Here is a 21,971-nt window from a genome sequence, read left to right as displayed (position 1 = left end):
TCAAAAACAGGAAAGAGCCAAAATACAAATAAGTATACAAGTCCAGGGAAATAAAGCATTGTGATCACCAACTGCGCATGCGACTACCTTCCAAGAAACAAGCTTTTTTTTTTTTTAAGTGGCATGGCACTGGAACATTGTGCTTGCATAAGCAAGCTGTCAGTCTGTCCATTGGAAAGAGAAAAGTGTTTCTTGAAAGGTGCTGGCCTGCATGAATGGTGATTGTAGTGATTTTTTTTTGCAATTGGAATTTTTATCCGTGTTTCCTTTCCGTAACATTTTTCCGTAACGTACGACCGGCGACACCACGTCTCAGTGTCGCCGGTCGTACAACCGCCTTTGACTCTCTTGGGATTTCAGAAGGCGGTCACTGGCAAGTTTCCTTGCGTGAGCACAGCGGGCGATGGCGTCAAGTACATATTCACTGGTCGGTGCCGCGTGAACAGGGAGGGTTGTGTCGAGGGGCAGCGCTGGTTCTCGGCCGAACAGAAGGAAAAATGGGGAATAACCGGCTGTGTCGTGGTGCGAGGAATTATAAGCAAATGTGACAAACGGTAGAGCGAAGTCTCAGTCAGTGTGGTCTGAAGAGACGTATTCCGCGAGCATGTATATGAGAGTGCGATTGAGACGCTCAGTGAGGCCATTTGTTTGCGGATGGCATGACTCGGATAGGTTGTGCCTCGTGGCACAGGACTGCAGGATGTCAGCGATAACTTTTGATAGGAATGTCCGGCCATGGTCTGTGAGAAGTTCTCGCGGAGCTCCGTGTAACAAAGTCACGTCGCGTAGAAGAAAATCGGCGACATCTGTGGCGCAGCTTGTAAGAAGCGCTCTGGTGATGGCGTAGCGCGTGGCGTAATCCGTGGCCACGGCGATCCACCTGTTCCCAGAGGTAGAAAGAGAAAAAGGGCCAAGTAAGTCCAAACCAACCCGACAGAATGGTTCCGCGGGAATGTCGAGTGGTTGAAGGTACCCAGCACTTCCACCACAATGTTACGCGAAGGACGAGTCAGTAAGACGAACAACTATCTACAGCTTATATTTACAACAGCGGTTGCAGCGCTAGCCCAGTTTGTTCTTCCTATTCTTTTCTCGAGTGATGGCGCCCACGCGCGTCGTTCAAACAATCAAATACCACACGCGTGTAGCAATATTATCGAAACCAATGATCCACTTCCTATTACTTTGTTTAAAATACCGTTACGAAATACAAGAGCTACAACTAATAAGTGTTTTAATCTGCCTCCATGTCGTAATCTGTAGGAGAAAAGGCTCGTGGAATTTAACGGCACATTTGTTTGGAATTCTCTGCCAATACATACAGAAGAGGCCCGTAACTTTAGGTCTGGAGTGAGAAAATACTTTTTCGAAAAATACTGTCGATAAAAGTACACTTCCATATATTTACATCCCTGCCTAAGCTGTGCATGTCAATTTCATTGTTATGTATTATGTCTGTTTTGTTTGCTCGCTTGCGTGAATGATAAAAGAACACTGAGTTCATATTTACCTTCGTGTTTGAGTTATGCAGGTTAATATTACTATTATATTTGATGTCTGCTGTTTTTATTTGTCGCGTGCTGCATATTATACCCTAAGTTGACTGTGGACCCGGGACTAGCCAATGGCTATGGGTCCAGTAATGCGTTTGTAGTTTGTAAAATATGTTGTAAATAATGAATGAATGAAGGAAGGAAGGCTTTAAAATAGGGAGGCCTTTCCTGTAGGCTTTATTTCTAAAATAAGCATGTTATTTCTCTCCCGCTATCTCTCTCTCTCTCAATTTATTCAAAAGCAGCTCGACGCTGAGTTCTCAAATGCTGCTGCTTGGAGGAATACTAGACTCTGAAGAAAACTTGAAACCTACTCGCATCTTCCTGGTGAGAAGAAGCGGCAGCTGTGACTGCAATTCGCCTTTGAGTGGGAACAAACAGAACGACCTGTTGGCCCATAACCGTAGAGGTGAATTAATGTTTATAACTTTAATTGCCAGCTGGATGACGGCTGTCATGAAGTTAAGTACAGCGTAAACCCCTTTGTCTAACAAATTAAAGTACTATACATCAGAATAGGAAGTCATAAGAACACTAATATGCATTTGTATACTGGAAGACCGATTTGCCCAACCCCCACTGCGATGTGGGCAAAAATATTAATATATGGACGTAACAGTGCCACAAACACCTATTACGTGTATCGAACGTAGTTCTTTTTTTTTCATCACAGCTCGAAAATACGCCTGCGCAAATTACAATGTAATGCACAGTAAGTCGAACAAAGAGGAATTACAATGTTCATAAAATACGCGCATATAAAAAGAACGCCATAATCGCAATTACTCGTACGCACTTAGCATAAATGGAAAAAAATGTCGTAGGAGTGCGGTATGAAAAACGACGAGTTACCATGCTGACTTTGGAGTTACCATCCTGACTCGCCGACCTTTGATGAGCAGTTGCCTTGCCTTCTTCACTGTGGACGAACATCCTTTTCATATATTTACAGAGCTTATCATTGTAATCATATGCGACGTTCAAAAAGTACCACGAAACAATCGCAACTTTCACGTAATACAAAGCTGCTTGACTAAAACAAAGAACGAAAAAAGAAAACAGTGCGTAGAGCCCCAGTTGATACTTCTCACACTGGGTATCTACGCAAATGCCTTGAATAAACAATCTAGCCCCATTCGAGTTAACTCCCACGGTCACTTGGACCACATAGAACTGCAGGTTTGAAACACGACAGAAACTGTTCATCTGGCTGAAAATCCTTGCAGCAATCCCCACCGTCTGCCAGACCAAACTTAACGCAGTGCCTCATTCGACATTCGGTTTCTCAGATCATTCTTTGTCAAGTAAACCTGGCTGAACACGCTTTCTACGGCTACGTTCGAAACAGGCAGTACAAGTAGAAACAAAACGAGCTCAAATAACCGGGGAACATTGGATTTCCGGCAGTGTCATTTTTGCATTTTTGCATTAAGGACCACCTGTGAAAACGCCGTGCCACGACATGCGTACGTATAATTGAGCTGTTGTGCAAGTGCACATAATATTTGCTGTATAGCAGCCGGCACGGAACACGTAGTGGACAGCTGTGAGCCCCACTGTTTTTCATACTGAGTCACGCGTGAACCGGCCGCAGATGGTGTCGAACCCAAATCAAAAAGCAGATACCTTTGCGCTGAAATGACGTATAAACGTGGCAGCCATGGCTAAACGTCATCGTCCCAGCGCCAACATTGCCTAAAACACAGCCTTCGAGATTGCCTGCATATCTTTGTAGCAGCAATGAGCTTTGGCTTTTCATAAACAAGCGTTCCCGAATTTTAAGGCGTAAGCATTTAGTGGCTCATGAAGGTCCATGCAGAATCTGTGGTGGACGCAGGAAAGGGGTGATCAATCACAGCCTGTGACAGCTGTCACAGCGCTTGATGGATGACCCTAGGTGAACAATGGGTGATCATCATGATAAATAAAAAATTTAAAAAGAAACAAAAAACAAAGTAATAAAAAGAAATAAGAAAAGAATAAATAAAATATAGCCGAGTCAGTCGGATCTCTCCAAAGAGCGCGCGCTTGCATCCCATGTTTGCGGCCATGGCGGCGTCCGTTCGCAGAACAGTTCAGACAACAGCCACAGCAGCAGTCATAGATAGGCTTGCGCCTATCGCAGTCTAGCTCAGCAAAGTACCCATAGATTTTTGTCAGTGTTGACGGGGTTCTTGGGAATCAGGAAGTCTTTAACACAAAAATGGCCCAAATATAGCCATGTAGCCAAGTCAGAATTTTCGAACCAACCCACATGAAAAGTAGCCCAATTTGGCTATTAAAAGCCCAATTTGGCAACCCTTGTAACATGAACGTGCGCCGCCGCCGATGAATACGGGGGCGCCGCACCGACGACGCCGCCGACGCCGACCAGAAACGACCACCACGCCGCCGCCGGTAGAAACCGACACGGCGCACACCACGCACACCTCTGGCACCTCTATGCACAGTTCCCGTTGGTGAAACGCGGGGGCGCTGCGGTCGTCCGGCTGCACGGCCGTGTGAATGTAATCGCGCAGCACGCGCTCCTGCGGCGTCGACGTAAGTCCCTGCGATCTCGCTCGAGAGTTTGTAGGGAGGTGACACGTTTACGCGAAACGCGACTCCGCGCTGCCGTTAACGCAGAAACAGTCGTAGACGTTCAGCGACGACGGGCGTCCGGACCACACTGCGATCGCGGAGGCGGTATAGCCACGGTTACGAGGGTGAGTACAGGGACGCCTAGGTCAAGTTCGATGGCCAGCAGACTACGTCTTTTCGCATCGATGCGTCGGCTGCAGGAAATATGCGACGACCGCATTCGAGACGAGATAGCACGATTGCCTGGCATGTATGACTGCTCTATATTCGAAGTGATCGACGTTGGTCTTAAAATAATTTCTAGGGTGAGCTTGCACAGTTCTTGCAGCTAGCAAATTCTAATTGCACATGACGGCAGTTGCGGAGGCTGCTTCGAAGTTGTTGCTGTCACAATGTCATTTTGCAACGGTGCATTTAACCCTGAAGAAATGGCAAGAATTCTGTTCACATGTATGATGCTTTGTAATAACTATAATTTGAGCCTCCATAAAGAAACCATAACGTTGTAGTTATCGCATCTAACGTCTTCTTCTCACTTCAGAAATATCGCTTTACATTCCTTAAGCCAGCACGTAGCAGACTTGGCAAATAGCCATACTTTTCTCTGGAGCATGTCCCTTTCGCGGTGCAACGAATACAGTAACAGCGCTTCTAGGGTTTCAGATTACGTGCGGAGGTTCAGATTCAGCATCAGCTCAAAGTTCAAACAGGTCAACTCGACAGGTCAACTGTAGCGCTGGAGGTGACCTTATTAAGAGTAGTGCCTAGTGCTGGGCAATTTTGACTCCCCACTTGTTCGATTAATGATTTAATCGTGATTGGAATATGAACCGCCATTGGAATATGAACCTGGCAACGTTTAACGCTAGAACGTTATCTAGTGAGGCGAGTCTAGCAGTGCTAGTGGAGGAATTAGAGGGCAGCAAATGGGATATAATAGGGCTCAGTGAAGTTAGGAGGCCAAACGAAGCATATACAGTGCTAAAAAGCGGGCACGTCCTGTGCTACCGGGACTTAGCGGAGAGACGAGAACAAGGAATCGGATTCCTGATTAATAAGAATATAGCTGGTAACATACAGGAATTCTATAGCATTAACGAGAGGGTGGCAGGTCTTGTGGTGAAACTCAATAAGAGGTACAAAATAAAGCTTATACAGGCCTACGCCCCTACATCCAGTCATGATGACCAGAAAGTCGAAAGCTTCTATGAAGACGTGGAATCGGCGATGCGTAAAGTCAAAACAAAATACACTATACTGATGGGCGACTTCAATGCCAAGGTAGGCAAGAAGCTGGCTCGAGACAAGGCAGTGGGAGAATATGGCATAGTCACTAGGAATATCAGGGGAGAGTTATTAGTAGAGTTTGCGGAGCAGAATAATATGCGGATAAAGAATGCCTTCTTCCGGAAGCGGAATAGCCGAAAGTGGACGTGGAGGAGCCCGAACGGCGAGACTAGAAATTAAATTGACTTGATACTCTGCGCTAGCCCTGGCATCATACAAGACGTGGACGTGATCAGCAAGGTGCGCTGCAGTGACTATAGGATGGTAAGAACTCGAATTAGCCTAGACCTGAGGAGGGAACGGAAGACACTGGTACATAAGAAGCCGATCAATGAGTTAGCAGTAAGAGGGAAAATAGAGGAATTCCAGATCAAGCTACAGAACAGGTATTCGGCTATAACTGAGGAAGAGGACCTTAGTGTTCAAGCAATGAACGACAATCTTGCGGACATCATTAAGGAGTGTGCAATAGAAGTCGGTGGTAACTCCGTTATACAGGATACCCTGCAGTAAGCTATCGCAGGAGACGAAAGATCTGATCAAGAAACGCCAATGTATGAAAGCCTGTACCCCTAAAGCTACAATAGAACTGGCGGAACTTTCGAAGTTAATCAACAAGCGTAAGACAGTTGACATAAGGAAGTATAATATGGATATAATTGAACATGCTCTCAGGAAAGGAGGAAGCCTAAAAGCAGTAAAGAAGAAACTAGGAATTCGCAAGAATCAGATGTATGCGTTAAGAGACAAAGCCGGCAACATCATTACTAATATGGATGAGATAGTTCAAGTGGCTGAGGAGTTCTATAGAGATTTATACAGTACCAGTGGCACCCACGACGATAGTGGAAGAGAGAATAGCCTAGAGGAATTCGAAATCCCACAGGTAACGCCGGAAGAAGTAAAGAAAGCCTTGGGAGCTATGCAAAGGGGGAAGGCAGCTGGGGAGGATCAGGTAACAGCAGTCTTGTTGAAGCATGGTGGGCAGATTGTTCTAGGGAAACTGGCCACCCTGTATACGCAATGCCTCATGACCTCGAGCGTACCGGAATCTTGGAAGAACGCTAACATAATCCTAATCCATAAGAAAGGGGACGCCAAAGACTTGAAAAATTATAGACCGATCAGCTTACTGTCCGTTGCCTACAAAGTATTTACTAAGGTAATTGCAAATAGAATCAGGAACACCTTAGACTTCCGTCAACCAAAGGACCAGGCAGGATTCCGTAAAGGCTACTCAACAATAGACCATATTCACACTATCAATCAGGTGATAGAGAAATGTGAGGAATATAACCAACCGTTATATATAGCTTTCATTGATTACGAGAAAGCGTATTATTCTGTCGAAACCTCAGCAGTCATGGAGGCATTACGGAATCAGGGTGTAGACGAGCTGTATGTAAAAATACTGAAAGATATCTATAGCGGCTCCACAGCCACCGTAGTCCTCCATAAAGAAAGCAACAAAATCCCAATAAAGAAAGGCGTCAAGCAGGGAGATACGATCTCTCCAATGCTATTCACAGCGTGTTTACAGGAGGTATTCAGAGACCTGGATTGAGAAGAATTGGGGATAAGAGTTAATGGAGAATACCTTAGTAACTTGCGATTCGCTGATGATATTGCCTTGCTTAGTAACTCAGGGGACCGACTGCAATGCATGCTCACTGACTTGGAGAGGCAAAGCCGAAGGGTGGGTCTAAAAATTAATCTGCACAAAACTAAAGTAATGTTTAACAGTCTCAGAAGAGAACAGCAGTTTACGATAGGTAGTGAGGCACTGGAAGTGGTAAGGGAATACATCTAATTAGGACAGGTAGTGACTGCTGATCCGGATCATGAGACTGAAATAATCAGAAGAATAAGAATGGGCTGGGGTGCATTTGGCAGGCATTCTCAGATCATGAACAACAGGTTGCCATTATCCCTCAAGAGAAAAGTATATAACAGCTGTGTCTTACCAGTACTGACGTACGGGGCAGAAACCTGGAGGCTTACGAAAAGGGTTCTACTTAAATTGAGGACGACGCAACGAGCTATGGAAAGAAGAATGATAGGTGTAACGTTAAGGGATAAGAAAGGAGCAGATTAGGTGAGGGAACAAACGCGAGTTAATGATATCTTAGTTGAAATCAAGAAAAAGAAATGGGGGGGGCATGGGCAGGACACGTAATGAGGAGGGAAGATAACAGATGGTCATTAAGAGTTACGGAATGGATTCCAAGGGAAAGGAAGCGTAGCTGAGTGCGGCAGACAGTTAGGTGGGCGTATGAGATTAAGAAGTTTGCAGGGACAACATGGCCACAATTAGTAGAGGACCGGGGTAGTTGGAGAAGTATGGGTGAGGCCTTTGCCCCGCAGTGGGCGTAACCAGGATGATGATGATGATGATGATGATGATGATGATGATGATGATGATGATGCATCGATTGATGTGGCATGAGCAAATACAGCAAAGCAAGTACTGTCGTATTGCTGCATGCGTTTCCCCGAGGCACTACACATGATGGTCATCACCCTTATTCAACTAAGTTTCGTGACACAGCTATAGCGGTACTGTTTCGTGAGTCAGCTGAGCGTGAAGCTACCTGCTTGTGAATGAATGAAGGTTCACCTTGGTTTCTTTAGGTTAACAGTTCATTTTCGTTCGTTCAGTTGCGCATAACGAGTTTTGTGTTGTATCAAAGACGCATGCATTTTGTCTACTTTTGTAGGTTAGTAGGTGCAAAATCGTAAATATATTGTTGTATTAACCTGAGATTCTCCTAGATGCTTTCCGGATTTCAATTTCATCCACAGCAGCCGATTTTATCTATGCTTTCCTTCGTTTCTATGCCTGTCCGCATTTTATGGTCGGGATTAACGATATATATTGTTACGCAGAGTTGCGAAGAAATGGTTTTCTTTACAGGAGATGTACGATGATCGTAGCGTGATAGTAGCGCAGCTCGGCCTCTCAAACTCCTCGTTCTCTTCGTCTTCTCTGCTTTCTTCTTGTAAGTGCCTTTCGTATCTGTTACATTTCCCCGCAAGCAGACGAAGCCCGTGGCGCGAATCAGGATAGACAAGCAGGGTAGAAAGGCTTCAGGCGAGCAATATGAGTCAGCTGAGTTCTGCTTGATCGGCGACCATTGCACAGTAGGCGAGCTATGACGTAAGTGAGTTCGCTCAGGCGGTCCACAACTACAAATTGGCCTGAATATCGTGACAAGAACTTTTGGCACAATCCACGCTAGCGTTGCGGTGTTCAAAGAAGGACCAAGTCACCATTTTTCAACGATACTTGGACGTGACGGTCGTCGTATCGCTCTTTCGAACGACTTTGCGAGGCCAGAGCACGAAGACGAGCTATTCGACGGGCTTCTTCGGCGAGACAAAAAGTCTACGACACAGAATCGTCACTATGCAGAACGAAGGGTAAGAAAGTGTCCAGAGGGCTTCGCGGTAACCTTGCATACAGGAGATAAAATGGCCTATAGTTCGTGGTTTCGTGCTTCGCAGTGTTGTATGCGTAAGTGATGAAGGGCAGCACGTCGTCCCAGTTCTTATGATTGGAGGAGACGTACATGGCAACCATGTTGGTCAGCATTCTGTTTGTCCTTTCAACAAGGCCACTGGTCTGTGCATGATACGGCATGGAATGACGGAACTGTGAACTGCACAAACGAACTAACTCTTCAATGGCATCAGCAGTGAACTGGCGACCACGGTCGCTGATGATGACACGTGGTGGGCCATGACGAAGGACCACGGAACGCAGCGGGAACACCGCCACGCAAGCAGCGCTGGAAGAAGGTATGCATCTAGTTTCTGCATACCGTGTAAGATGGTCTACGCAGACGATTATCCAACGGTTCTTCTTGTTATATAACGGGAATGGACCCAAAAGGTCAATGCCTACTTGCTCGAACGGCATACTGGGTGGTGTCAATGACCGAAGGGGACCCGGGGCTGCGGTGGTCGGTCGCTTGTGACGTTGGCACGTTTCACAACTAGCGACATAGCACTTGGTTGTTTCGTACATCTTGGGCCAGTAAAAGTGCTCCTGCGTGCGGTGTAGCGTTCGTACGAAGCCGAAATTGCCGGATGTTACATCATCATGCAATGCGCGTAGAACGTCGGAGCGCAGACTCTCGGGGACAACAAGCAGAAAACGCGCTCCATGCCCGGAGTAATTAGTTTTGTACAGAAACTTATCACGGAGAGTAAAGCGACCGCTGCCTTGAGAAGTACGGACGACGACAAAAAGCGGATCGAGGGTAACATCATTCCGTTGTTCTCGCTGAAATTCTGCCGCGTCAAGGAACGTAGGAGTAACAGCAGCGAGACAGTCGCCAAAATTCTCAGCATCGCAGTCGGTAGTCGCAAGAGGAATCCGAGAGAGGCAGTCTGCGTCAGCGTGACGACGACCACTCTTGCACGATACCACAAAGTCGTATTCCTGGAGGCGCAGCGCCCAACGTGCGAGGCGACCAGAGGGATCACGCAAACCGACCAGCCAACATAAAGAATGGTGGTCGGTGATAATCTTGAATGGTCTACCGTAAAAATAACACCGAAACTTTTGTATGGCGAAAACGGCTGCCAGGCATTCCTGTTCCGTAAACGTATAATTGCGTTCAGATTTGCTCAGGCAACGGCTGGCATATGCGACAACATGTTCTGCGCCACTGTGACGTTGCACAAGCACCGCTCCTATCTCTATTCCACTATCATCAGTGTGAACTTCAGTCGGGCAAGATGGATCGAAGTGACGCAAGAGGGTTGCGGACGTTAGTATAAACTTCAGTTGAGAGAATGATGCGTCACACTCTGGTGTCCAATTGAAGGATGCATTTTGTCGCAAAATACTTGTCAACGGGTAAACGATGTCGGCAAACCGGGGAACAAAACGAAGAAAATACGAGCATAGGCCAATGAATGAGCGGAGATGTCGTGCTGACTGCGGTGGCTTGAAGGAGCTCACCGCTTTAATCTTACGAGGATCGGGTCTGACGCCATCCTTGTCGACTAAGTGTCCCAGGACCAGTGTTTGACGTTCGCCGAACCGACACTTTTTTGAGTTTAGAACCAGCCCAGCTTTCTCAAGGAAGTCGAGAACGAGGCTGAGGCCAAAGATTACAACATCATCGAGGTAACACATGCATATATCCCACTTTAGACCATGTAGTACTGTGTCCATGAATCTTTCAAAGGTAACTGGAGCATTGCAAAGGCCAAAAGGCATAACATTGAATTCGAATAGGCCATCTGCAGTCACGAAATCGGTCTTTTCCTTGTCGGCAAGGTCCATAGCTATTTGCCAATACCCCGATCGCAAGTCAAGTGTTGAGAAGTAAGAAGCAGCGTGTAAGCAATCAATGACGTCATCTATTCGCGGTAGTGATAGACGTCCTTTTTCGTCACTGCGTTTAGACGTCTGTAATCCACGCAGAACGTCCAGAAGCCATCTTTTTTTCGGACCAGGATTAGTGGGGCTGCCCATGGACTAGACGACTCTTGGAAGGCACTTTTGTTCATCATCTCCTTGACTTGCTCTGCAATAACTTTGCGCTCGGAGGATGACACTCGGTAGGGCTTCTGGCGGATGGGGTGTGCGGAGGCGGTATCTATTCTGTTACGAGCGCGGGACGACGGTAAATGAAGGGGTGTATCTCCATGCGTGAAGTCGAATGCAGCCTCATTCCTGGCAAGGACGTGTACCAGTGCTTGCCGTTCCGATGTACCGAGAGCCTTGCTGATCATGCCAAGCATTAGCTCTTCAACATGGCCATTATCGGAAGGACAGGAAGCTGTAGAGACGTCCGTAATTAGTGCCGCTATTGAGCTACATGCGGCTTCATCGAAGAGAGCGATTTTCATACCGCGAGGAAGGACAACCGGCGTGGCGGAACAGTTCAGCGCCCACAATGTGGCGACTCCTTTCGTCATGCACACGACAGAGCAGGTCACAAGTATATTTTTAGCACAGTTGATGCAGAGGCCTAACTACAAGGTCAACACAATCAGCGTCAACAGTTATTGCAGAAAGACGAACGGGCTTCAGGCACCACGATAGTGCAATCACTTCATCAAGAACACTGAGTGTGTCTGTGTCCCTGTCTTCGCCACGCGAGCTTTGTTCGGAATGTGTTGATATAAATAACTCGTTCAACGACACTTCGCCACAACCACAGTCCACGGAAGCGCCGCATTGTTCAATAAAATTGATACCAAGAATAACATCGAGCGAACAACGAGAAAGAACAAGGAATTCCGACACTAAAACTTTCCCAGCCAACAAAACACTCACAGCACAAACACCAAGGAGATGAAGCCACTCGCCGCCTACTCCACGAAAGGTGATACCGTCGTTTCAAGAAAACACAACTTTGTGGCCTAGACGGTTTTTGAAAGCGAGGCTCATCACAGACACAGTCGCCCCAGTATCATCTAACGCTATGGTCGGTATTCCGTCAATCGAGACATTCACTTTGTATTTGAGCATCACAACAGGTAGTGGTATTTCTTGCAAAGACCATCCGGCGACCTCACCTCCATTGGCCGCGGATGCTACTTTCCCGGCGGGGGTGACGAAGAACGGCGCCGAGGGGACGGAGAGCGACGGGAACGTTTACTTGGTGGCGTCAAACTCCGCTCAGATGCTGGCGAATCGCTGCGTCTGGTCTCGTGCGAGAAGCGGTCCATTGGAAGCAAATCGGTCGTCCGCAATTCATATGAAGTATGGATTCTGGGTGGCGAGAACATCGGTGGTGTCCTTCGTGATTGACGGCCTTGGCGGCAATACCGAGCTATATGGCCTGTGGAACCGCAGTTGTAGCACACGGGAAGGTCGCGGTTCACAGCATCTTCATCGAAACGAATGCTAGACTACTCGGGGCGGCGAGAAAGTTCGTTGTCATGTTGATAACGTGTCTCTATTGCTCGCTGAAATCCGTTATATCGGTCATAAGTCACGTCGTGGTGGTAGGGTCGGTGCTGTTCTTGTCGCGGCCTGACAGAAGTCACAGGGCCTCGGCGGTAAAAACGCGGCTGTTCTCGTTGTGGCCGAGCGTCATAAGTAGGGCCTCTGTCGCAGAGACGTGGCTGCTGTCGGGGCGCGAGCTTATAATCCTCAATGTCCCTCGCCGCAGGATACGGGGAGAAGGATGCCACGTTTGGCTCGAAATCTGGTGGTAGGTGGAAGCTATGAGTGCCTGGGTGTGTCACTTGCGCGTGCAGGCTGAGCTCTTCCCGAACTATTTGTCGGATCGTTGATGCAAGATAGAGGGGCTGGTTGCTGTCCACGCTTGCAACTGTCGTCACATTGGCTAGCCTGCCAAACTTCGGCGTGAAGCGCCTCGTCTTCAGTTGCTCGAAAGTACGACAGTGCCGAATGATGTCAGCGACGGAAGCCAGGTTGTCTTTTGCGATGAGGAAATTATAAACGTGTTCGGCAATTCCTTTCAGGATGCGCCCGACTTTGTCGTCCTCAGACATTCCAGAGTCCACCATCCTACACAGATTTATTACCGCCTCAATGTAGGTCGTGCAGGTTTCGCCCGGAACATGCGCACGTTGCAGTAACGTCTGTTCTGCCCTTTTCTTTTTCGTCGCGGAGTCGCCGAATCGCTCCTTGATTTCGGAAACAAATCTTTCCCATGTTGTAAACGTTTCCTCGTGATTGTCGAACCACAACAACGCAGTATCCATTAGAAATAACACGACGTTCGAAAGCTGAGAAGCGCTGTTCCACTTGTTGGCGGCACTCACCCGGTGATAATGGATGAGCCATTACTCGACATCTTCGTCCGATCTTCCGGCGAAGGGACGCGCATCTCTCAGTTGTAGAACGGAACTTGTCGGCGCAGCTGTTGGAATGGGCCGTTATTCGTCTGTGTCGTGGGACATATTCAACTCCGGTAGATTCGGTGGGAGTCCAGCAAGGCGACGGCTCCGTCGAAGAACTTCTGCTTCAGCCTCCGTCTTCAGATGTCAATTACCCTGCACCTTCCACCACAACTGTTACGAAGAGTTGCGAAGAAATGGTTTTATTTACAGGAGATGAACGATGATCGTAGCGTGATAGTAGCGCAGCTCGGCCTCGCAAACTCCTCGTTCTCTTTGTCTTCTCTACTTTCTTCTTGTCCGTGCGTTTCGTATCTGTCACAATATATATATATATATATATATATATATATATATATATATATATATATATATATATATATATATTGTTCATCGCACTATGAGACCCCTCCCTCCCCCCCGCCCTCCACTGAAGGGAGACTTTAAGCCCTGGCTCTAACATGACGCGTCACCGCTTGAGTACTGCGCACGGGTGTGCAGCTGCGATTTTAACCCCTAACAATGAAGAGCTCGGAGATAATCAGTTCACTTTTCTGCTTATCGCACGCATCCTTTCATAACGCGTCTTCACATGCTCCGCTTCCGAATGTCAAACTGCACGCTTGCTTCGTGGCCGCAATAAGTAGACCACAGCTTGAGCGAGAATGCAAAATCTAATCTGGAGTGTCCCACTATACGGCGCATATCATAATCAGACCGTGGTATCGACACATAAAACCCTCAGAATCTTTCCTTTTTTTTTTTTTAGCCCATTCGATGCTCAAGTTGAAGTGCTTGTCCAGGAAACCAAGCTCGTGCGAAATATTCCTGCGCAGTCGGCCACTACGACGTTGCTCGTAACCTAGACAACGCTTCGACTTAAAATGAGTTCATTTACTTGCCTCTCCTGCTGCGTTAACCGCGACGCCCTTAAACTCCGTGCGCTAGTGTCGGCTGATTTATACGCTTGTGCGCGTGCTCGCACGGGCTGATCGTTCCCCGTGCTGCACACTCACGAAGCGAACGCCACCTTCTGGCGGCCCCTGCAACACAGCCGCCACCGCGCTGATTACGCAATTTGTGTACGTAACCTGAGCCTAACGCAACTGCCGCGCGCGAAGGAATCCGCAAAGGGCCGTTACAGCGGCCATGTCGCTGAAGTACGCATGATCGTTCAGTGTCACGCTTTCGTGGGCGTCCGCTGATTAGTGGCGCATGCTTAATGGTCTTTTGGTGTATTTGGTTTCGGTGCCACTCTTTTATCTATGTTCGTGTTGCGTGGGCACGCTTCGCGGTTAGGAAACCTGACAAGATGCGCGTTCTAAGGTCCGCAAACCGCAATGTATATACGGGCAGGATGCACGCTTTCGCTAATTTAAGTAATTACCACATACGAGCCCAAGTGCCACGTGGCTTGACTGAGCGTCCCTGCAGGCAAAGCTCTGGCTACACAATTTCAAAGTTGTGTCGTAGCCCCGTGTGTAGCACCTTGAAGAGACGCGCAAGCCCACAAAGTCGTTACTACAAATCACCATTTAGCGCCTTCTGCGCATTGCCTCTACGTCTCGCATCTCTGAAAGCCAAAGGTGAACACGTGCATCTGCTGTGAAGATATTTCGACAATTCAACGTCACGGTATTCTGCGCCAACTTCCTCTTAGCTATCTCTTGAATGTTGCCCCGTAAAGAAGCGTACGTAACATCGCAGAACTCAACGCACGTAAACTCTGATTTAAGCGTTGGAAACCCAACGTAGAATCAATACCAGCGTTTTTGATACGCTGGATGGAGCTCTCACTTCTGAATAGTTCAGCCAATGAATTATTGATTAAGCAATTAGGTACTAAATTTTTTTACTCATTCATTTATTCACTGTTACCTTCTGATCAATATGCTCTCCATGGCCAGCAATAAATGTGAACAAGTTGTTTCAGTTTTCCTTGATGCGAAACGATGCTCCGGCTTTGCGCGGTTAAACTATTACGAGCGTCAAATATAATTCTCCCACTTCATTCGAGCCTGCTTTACTTTTCGCATCATCTGACTAAGGAAATTCCAACATGTAAGAGTGTAGAAGTTTTACTGACACGAAATGTACTAAGGCGAAAAGCTTGGCCAGCTGGAATATTGGTGCACCCTTTGGATCGGCGCGTAAAGCAGCACACACACACACACACAAAAAAAGGGGGGGGGGCGAGGGGAGGAAGAACACAGGACGAGTGCTGTGTTTGAAAGCTGATAGTTTCTATCGATTCCTTCTTTAACTTAAACTGCGGCGCAACAGAATAACAGCGTATCTTTTTTCTTGCATGTAGAGTACTCTTTCAAAACTGTATTTGGGCTTTCTTTTCTTTATGGGGGAAACCTCATTATTCTGCGCGAATATTCCGCATCAAATTTTCATCTTGTTCTTAGTAGTTTAAAACTCAAACACCGGAGCTTATGGCAGCTCTGTGTCGTCACAGAGTGCACATCACAACGACCGCACAGTTGGTTCCTTCGAGTAACGCCTGGGCCCGCTGGTGTCTGGCGCGCAGACGCCTAATCGCGCGGCTATTTTCATATGTCGCGCGTTTTCTCCATAAAGCCGAAAAAATAATTACGCGAGACATAGCACACTGAAAACAACTGAATCCGCCGCTTTAAAACACAATTGTTACTTTTCTATTGGAAATCGGGCCCTCAATTGAGTAATTGAGAAGTTCGTTAATCAATCTAATCTAATTATCGACAGTTCAATTGCGAAAAATATCCTCCCGGTGCGGTATGTCAGTGCTAACAAAATACCTCTGGTTGCGTCATTCATATATTATATATTTTATTTTAAGAGCTTGGCTAACGTTTGCTGTGGCACCATGTAGTATACCACGTATTGACACATGTCGACATATATAATGACATAAATATAAATGCATTTAAGACTTCATATCCCTTGTGTCACAGCGGCACAGATATTCTGAGGGATCCTATCACCAAGAATTGTCACATACTCATTTTTGTACGCACCCAGTGTTTGTGTCCGGGCATATACACCATAAGTGCTCCATTATGAAGGCACAAATGAACACTCATTGTGAATCGAGGGTATTACGTTCAACAATAAGTTGTGCGAGAAAACTTTGTCTAGCAACACCAGCCCTCGAACCACGTGATGAGGTGACGAAAGAAAGAATGCGTGGTATGTCAGGTCGCAAGTATAAAGTGTAAACCATGTGCGGTATTTTGTAAACAATCATTTCATTATGCATTCCTCTTGCCCTTCTTCATTGGCTCGGACACCACAGCACTGCCGTTATCGCTTCGATTGGCCGTGCACGTGGCACGACTGATTACGCGAAAGGAAAAAAAAGCTAACCCAGTGGTTCTCTTACAACACACAACACATTTTTTTAAGAAGAAGCCCAAAAAAATAATTTGCTTATATCGTTGTACTTCAGTAGCGTTAAGGGTAACGCCCTTGCAAGCCAGTCGTTGTGACTGCGTTATTAAAATGCTTATAGTAGCAAGCTGATGCAATCCTTCGAGTCTGTCACACTCGTCCGTGTGGGGTCTCAGGCGTTCGCGTTCCACTATTGGTCACATGATTTTTTTGTGCCTTTTTTAATTTTGCATCACATAAAACACCTATCACTTTCTGTGTCAGAATACACAGCTAACATTGGGCTTATTCGAAGACATTTTATGGTATAACTTGAAATAAAATTGAAGATATCTACCACAACACATCGCATTCACTAGAGCCCGTAGTATTCGTGTGATTAACTGCGTTAATAAAGCCATATAATCGCTTTTTTATGTGTTTCAGATATCCCTAAAGCCCCGAGTCATCCAGATATTCATCGCGTTGAAACACAAAATCGCAAACAAGCAATCTAACACTCTCGACTAAAATGCAATGGATAAGTGTAAATTACACGTTCGAAACATGAAGTCAATAGTATATGATATAAGCCAAGTCAGACCGGAAAGTCCTCCAAACAAAACATAAAAAAGGTTAATGGCCCTCAATTTGCGTTATTTTCTTTTTCATGTTTCTCTACTAAGTAAGCTGTCCGCGATTTCTTTCCCTGCAGGCAACAAGCCAACACCACAGGATCCCAACTGACACGAAATTCTCACGTGAACATTTCTGACATGGCTGTCGTCGACGTACGCCGTCCCAATGGCCCACTGTACCAGGATATGGACGGCGTAATACGCCTCAGCCGAAACTTCACTGTCGAAATGCTGCGCTCCGCGCTCGGCTATAAGCCGCAGCCAGACGACAAGTTCGTCGTCACGTATCCAAAGTGCGGGACAACGTGGACACAACACATTGGCTTCTTGATCTTCAATAATGGCGTGCCCCCTTCGAGTGGCCTGGAGTTCTTCAGTAGAAGCCCGTTTATAGATATGCTCGGCGCCGGCAGTGTGCGGGACATGACACGTCCCGGAGTGATCAAGACGCACCTTCCTTACCACCTCATGCCCATGCACCCACAGGCCAAGTACCTCTACGTATGCCGCAATCCTAAGGACGCTTGCGTTTCTTTTTTCTACCACACACGGGGTTTCAGTGGATACGACTTCGCGGACGGCAAGTTCGATGACTTCTTCGAGATCTTTCTGTCTGGCGAGACCGAGTACGGGGACTACTTTGACCACGTCCTGGGTTGGTACGAGCACCGCAACGACCCGAACGTCCTCTTCCTGCACTACGAAGACATGAAGGCCCAGCCACGAGAGAGTGTGCTCAAGATTGCCGAGTTCTTCGACCAAAGCTATCACAAGTTGCTGCTGGAGAACGAGGACGTCCTCCAGAACGTGATCAAATACAGCGACGTCAAATCCATGAAGGACTACGCCTTGCAGAACTTCGCCAACTTCTTCACAAAGCAAATAGGTGGAGAAGCGCCCGAGGGTCTCAGGACCTTCCACGAGGTATCGCAGAAGAATCCTTCTACTGCTAGTTTTATCCGTAAAGGCATCGTCGGAGACTGGAAAAATCATTTCTCGCCAGAACAAAACGACAGACTGGAGAAGATGATTCTGGAGCGACTATCCAACACCGACTTCGTGGACACGTGGCGAAAGCATGGTGTCATGTAGACGTTCTGCGGCAAAAACAAGATCCGTCAGCTCACAATAACTATGAGTGCATTATCAAGTTGCAGAATTCCCACTCTAAGTAGCGTGCATGTTTGAACTTTCATCATCTAGTAAAACTAGGCCAGACGTCTTGCAAGGACATTTTCTTTGAGCTCATAACTACAGGACAGCTCAAAAGCACCTTCTTATAGTCTTCCAGCAGACGTGGTTAGGCGATTTCGCTCGAACACATCGATTAAAAATGGATATCTTGAATTGGCAGCTGAACTCTTGAAGCGTTACTGCCCTAGCCAAAGAGTTGTTTTAATGCAATTAGCATTCGTATGATACTTCAGGAACTTTCCTGAGGCAGTCTTTGTCTGTCTGTCTGTCTGTCTGTCTGTCTGTCTGTCTGTCTGTCTGTCTGTCTGTCTGTCTGTCTGTCTGTCTGTCTGTCTGTCTGTCTGTCTGTCTGTCTGTCTGTCTGTCTGTCTGTCTGTCTGTCTGTCTGTCTGTCTGTCTGTCTGTCTGTCTGTCTGTCTGTCTGTCTGTCTGTCTGTCTGTCTGTCTGTCTGTCTGTCTGTCTGTCTGTCTGTCTGTCTGTCTGTCTGTCTGTCTGTCTGTCTGTCTGTCTGTCTGTCTGTCTGTCTGTCTGTCTGTCTGTCTGTCTGTCTGTCTGTCTGTCTGTCTGTCTGTCTGTCTGTCTGTCTGTCTGTCTGTCTGTCTGTCTGTCTGTCTGTCTGTCTGTCTGTCTGTCTGTCTGTCTGTCTGTCTGTCTGTCTGTCTGTCTGTCTGTCTGTCTGTCTGTCTGTCTGTCTGTCTGTCTGTCTGTCTGTCTGTCTGTCTGTCTGTCTGTCTGTCTGTCTGTCTGTCTGTCTGTCTGTCTGTCTGTCTGTCTGTCTGTCTGTCTGTCTGTCTGTCTGTCTGTCTGTCTGTCTGTCTGTCTGTCTGTCTGTCTGTCTGTCTGTCTGTCTGTCTGTCTGTCTGTCTGTCTGTCTGTCTGTCTGTCTGTCTGTCTGTCTGTCTGTCTGTCTGTCTGTCTGTCTGTCTGTCTGTCTGTCTGTCTGTCTGTCTGTCTGTCTGTCTGTCTGTCTGTCTGTCTGTCTGTCTGTCTGTCTGTCTGTCTGTCTGTCTGTCTGTCTGTCTGTCTGTCTGTCTGTCTGTCTGTCTGTCTGTCTGTCTGTCTGTCTGTCTGTCTGTCTGTCTGTCTGTCTGTCTGTCTGTCTGTCTGTCTGTCTGTCTGTCTGTCTGTCTGTCTGTCTGTCTGTCTGTCTGTCTGTCTGTCTGTCTGTCTGTCTGTCTGTCTGTCTGTCTGTCTGTCTGTCTGTCTGTCTGTCTGTCTGTCTGTCTGTCTGTCTGTCTGTCTGTCTGTCTGTCTGTCTGTCTGTCTGTCTGTCTGTCTGTCTGTCTGTCTGTCTGTCTGTCTGTCTGTCTGTCTGTCTGTCTGTCTGTCTGTCTGTCTGTCTGTCTGTCTGTCTGTCTGTCTGTCTGTCTGTCTGTCTGTCTGTCTGTCTGTCTGTCTGTCTGTCTGTCTGTAATCGTTTTGCCGCCAACTTGGGTCACTGGGTAGGTAATCCATGGTCTAATTGTCTAATCGGACTGCTGTGCTGAGGGAACATGGTTCGGAACCTAGCCGTCGAACCAACTTCGGCTACTCGGTATGTGGCCCTCGGTATGTGGCATTGGGTATGTGCCGCTGTTCGACGAACCTTTCTGATGCCAGCTTAGAACACTGGGTATGTGGCATTTGCTTTGTGCCGCTCTCCTATGAACCTCTTTGACGCCAGCTTGAATAACTGGGTACGTGCCACTGCGTGTGTGCCGCTCTTCAGTAAGAAAAAAATCTTCTTTAAAATTGCTCTGGTGCACGCCGGAATCTAATTCCCCGCGCCACGCACGGACTTCGCAGCGGCGCCGCCATATGGCAGAGCGTGTGCAGTGGGAAGCGTGAGAGAGGAGGAGGCCAGCGTCATACAACGGGTCGGCCTTCGCAATACGATGTGTCGCCACATTGCATCAATTCTAATCGCATTGACGTCGACATTCATCGTGAAGTGGATTCTGCCGGAACTCTGGCGTATGCTACAAGCACACAAAGCCATGAAACACAAGCATTGAAGGACTACGCTTTACCTTTACCATTAATTGAAATGTACACATTAAGCGGGAAATGTAAGTGAAAGAGAACTAAAAGACAACTTGCCACATATGGAAGTAAAACGCACGTCTACCACATCGTCGTTCTTGGCGTTTGTTCATATATTGATGCGGTGCTTCAACCGAACGCTGATATCAAACAGTTCAATGCTTGATATTCCGTAATCTTGCACCGCTAGAAGAGAAATGACGTTTTAGTGCCGAATCCGCCCCTATCTTATCTTTCTTTCTTTTTTGTTGCTATTAGATTGTACGTCTCCCTTAATATACTTGACTTGCTGGCCCAGATAAGGAAGAAAGACAAGAAGAACGACATGAAGCTTAAGCATACATGAGTGTCCGGTTAGCTGCCCTGCCTCGGGATTTGGAGAAAAGAGGGCTAGAAAGTAGGCAGTGGAACGATGAGGAGCCAAGCCACATTAAATATTCTACCGTTAGAGTTATGAACTATAGGACTTTTTCGCATGCGCGTAAGTTCTTACATTCCCCATCTCATAAAATATTGATAATAAACCTAATTATTAAGGCGTACGAGGAGTATCGTAATTGTTAGTTTTAGTATTGGCATTAGAAATCACCAAAAATATAAAGCATACACTCATCATGAATTCATCAGTTCCACAATAAAAAAAGAAAAGAAACGAAAGATCCGTTAACGCTATTGGAGAGTTGAAGCCTATTACAACACATCTAAGACTACCAGGGCCGCCACATGCAGCGTGTCATTCAGACTCTACCGCACTTTATTAGCCCCGAAAACGATACGCAGGGGCGCTGCGAGTGCCGCTCGCGTGACGTCAGGACAAGGACTCGCGCCTGCACGACGTCTGCTACATTTTGGGCAGTGTTCGGTCGCCTTCTGTAGTGTTTACGTTTGCTCGACTTCGTTTCCTATATGTGCTGGAACGCTTATGACGGTTCTCTGAAATGTGTTGTTAAGATGTCTTAATTCCTCAAAATTTGTTCAAAGCGCTCATTTCCCAGACAACAATATACCGGGTATCTCAGCGAACACTATCACTTTTTTTTTTGCCTTTGGCAGACGGCACAATTCTAATCGATGAGCTGGTCTACTCGAAGACGCGGGCATTACTTCTACAAAAAATTGAAATGCGTGATCGAGTGATTACCTGGAAATCACTAAATAATATTTATATATATTAGCTTATGGCACATATTGCAACTTACAAATTCCAGCCAGGGAGTTCACAAGGCGGATACGCTTGGAACAAATTCTTAGCATGCCACCACTTTTGATATATTAATTCCCGTACTTTGGGGAGAAATGGATTGGCGTTCCAGTTACTTTTGTGATTCAATGCAAAATGACGTTTTGTTCAGACAGTAAGTGAAAGGACCGGGCATTTTCTCGTAAAATGGTCCGTACCTCGTAACTGCTGTCATCCATAGAATTCTTTTCAAGTGAATATGCCTTGTACTTTCACCGGCTAGAATTTGTAAATATTAATAGGCGACATAGGGTAACGCGATAAAAAAC

General features: G+C 46.8%; 1 protein-coding gene and 1 long non-coding RNA gene across 3 annotated transcripts in view; one reads left to right on the top strand and one right to left on the bottom strand.

Annotated features, from left to right (window-relative positions):
• LOC142585032 (uncharacterized) overlaps positions 1 to 21,971 on the bottom strand; it is a 47,579-nt gene that overhangs the window by 5,418 nt on the left and 20,190 nt on the right. Inside the window, exon 4 of one of the 2 annotated variants that reach the window (XR_012829007.1) lies at positions 770 to 880. The exons of the other annotated variant lie outside the window; for it this stretch is intronic. This is a non-coding gene — a long non-coding RNA (uncharacterized LOC142585032). Of the gene's footprint in view, positions 1 to 769; positions 881 to 21,971 lie in introns of those variants that run through there. 2 annotated transcript variants of the gene reach the window in all.
• LOC142585030 (sulfotransferase ssu-1-like) lies at positions 4,062 to 18,804 on the top strand. The gene is made up of 2 exons (XM_075695471.1): positions 4,062 to 4,258; positions 17,323 to 18,804. The coding sequence occupies exon 2, from the start codon at positions 17,384 to 17,386 to the stop codon at positions 18,335 to 18,337; it is 954 nt and encodes a 317-aa protein (XP_075551586.1). The 5' UTR covers positions 4,062 to 4,258; positions 17,323 to 17,383; the 3' UTR covers positions 18,338 to 18,804.

The sequence above is a fragment of the Dermacentor variabilis genome, chromosome 6 (assembly GCF_050947875.1).
Source record: "Dermacentor variabilis isolate Ectoservices chromosome 6, ASM5094787v1, whole genome shotgun sequence".
Classification (NCBI taxonomy): Eukaryota; Metazoa; Arthropoda; class Arachnida; order Ixodida; family Ixodidae; genus Dermacentor; species Dermacentor variabilis.
This window is presented reverse-complemented; position numbering and strand designations above follow the sequence as displayed.

What these genes read in the sequence shown, in the direction of transcription:
- LOC142585030 (XM_075695471.1), top strand. Translation starts at nt 17,384, where the DNA reads ATGGCTGTCGTCGACGTACGCCGTCCCAATGGCCCACTGTACCAGGAT.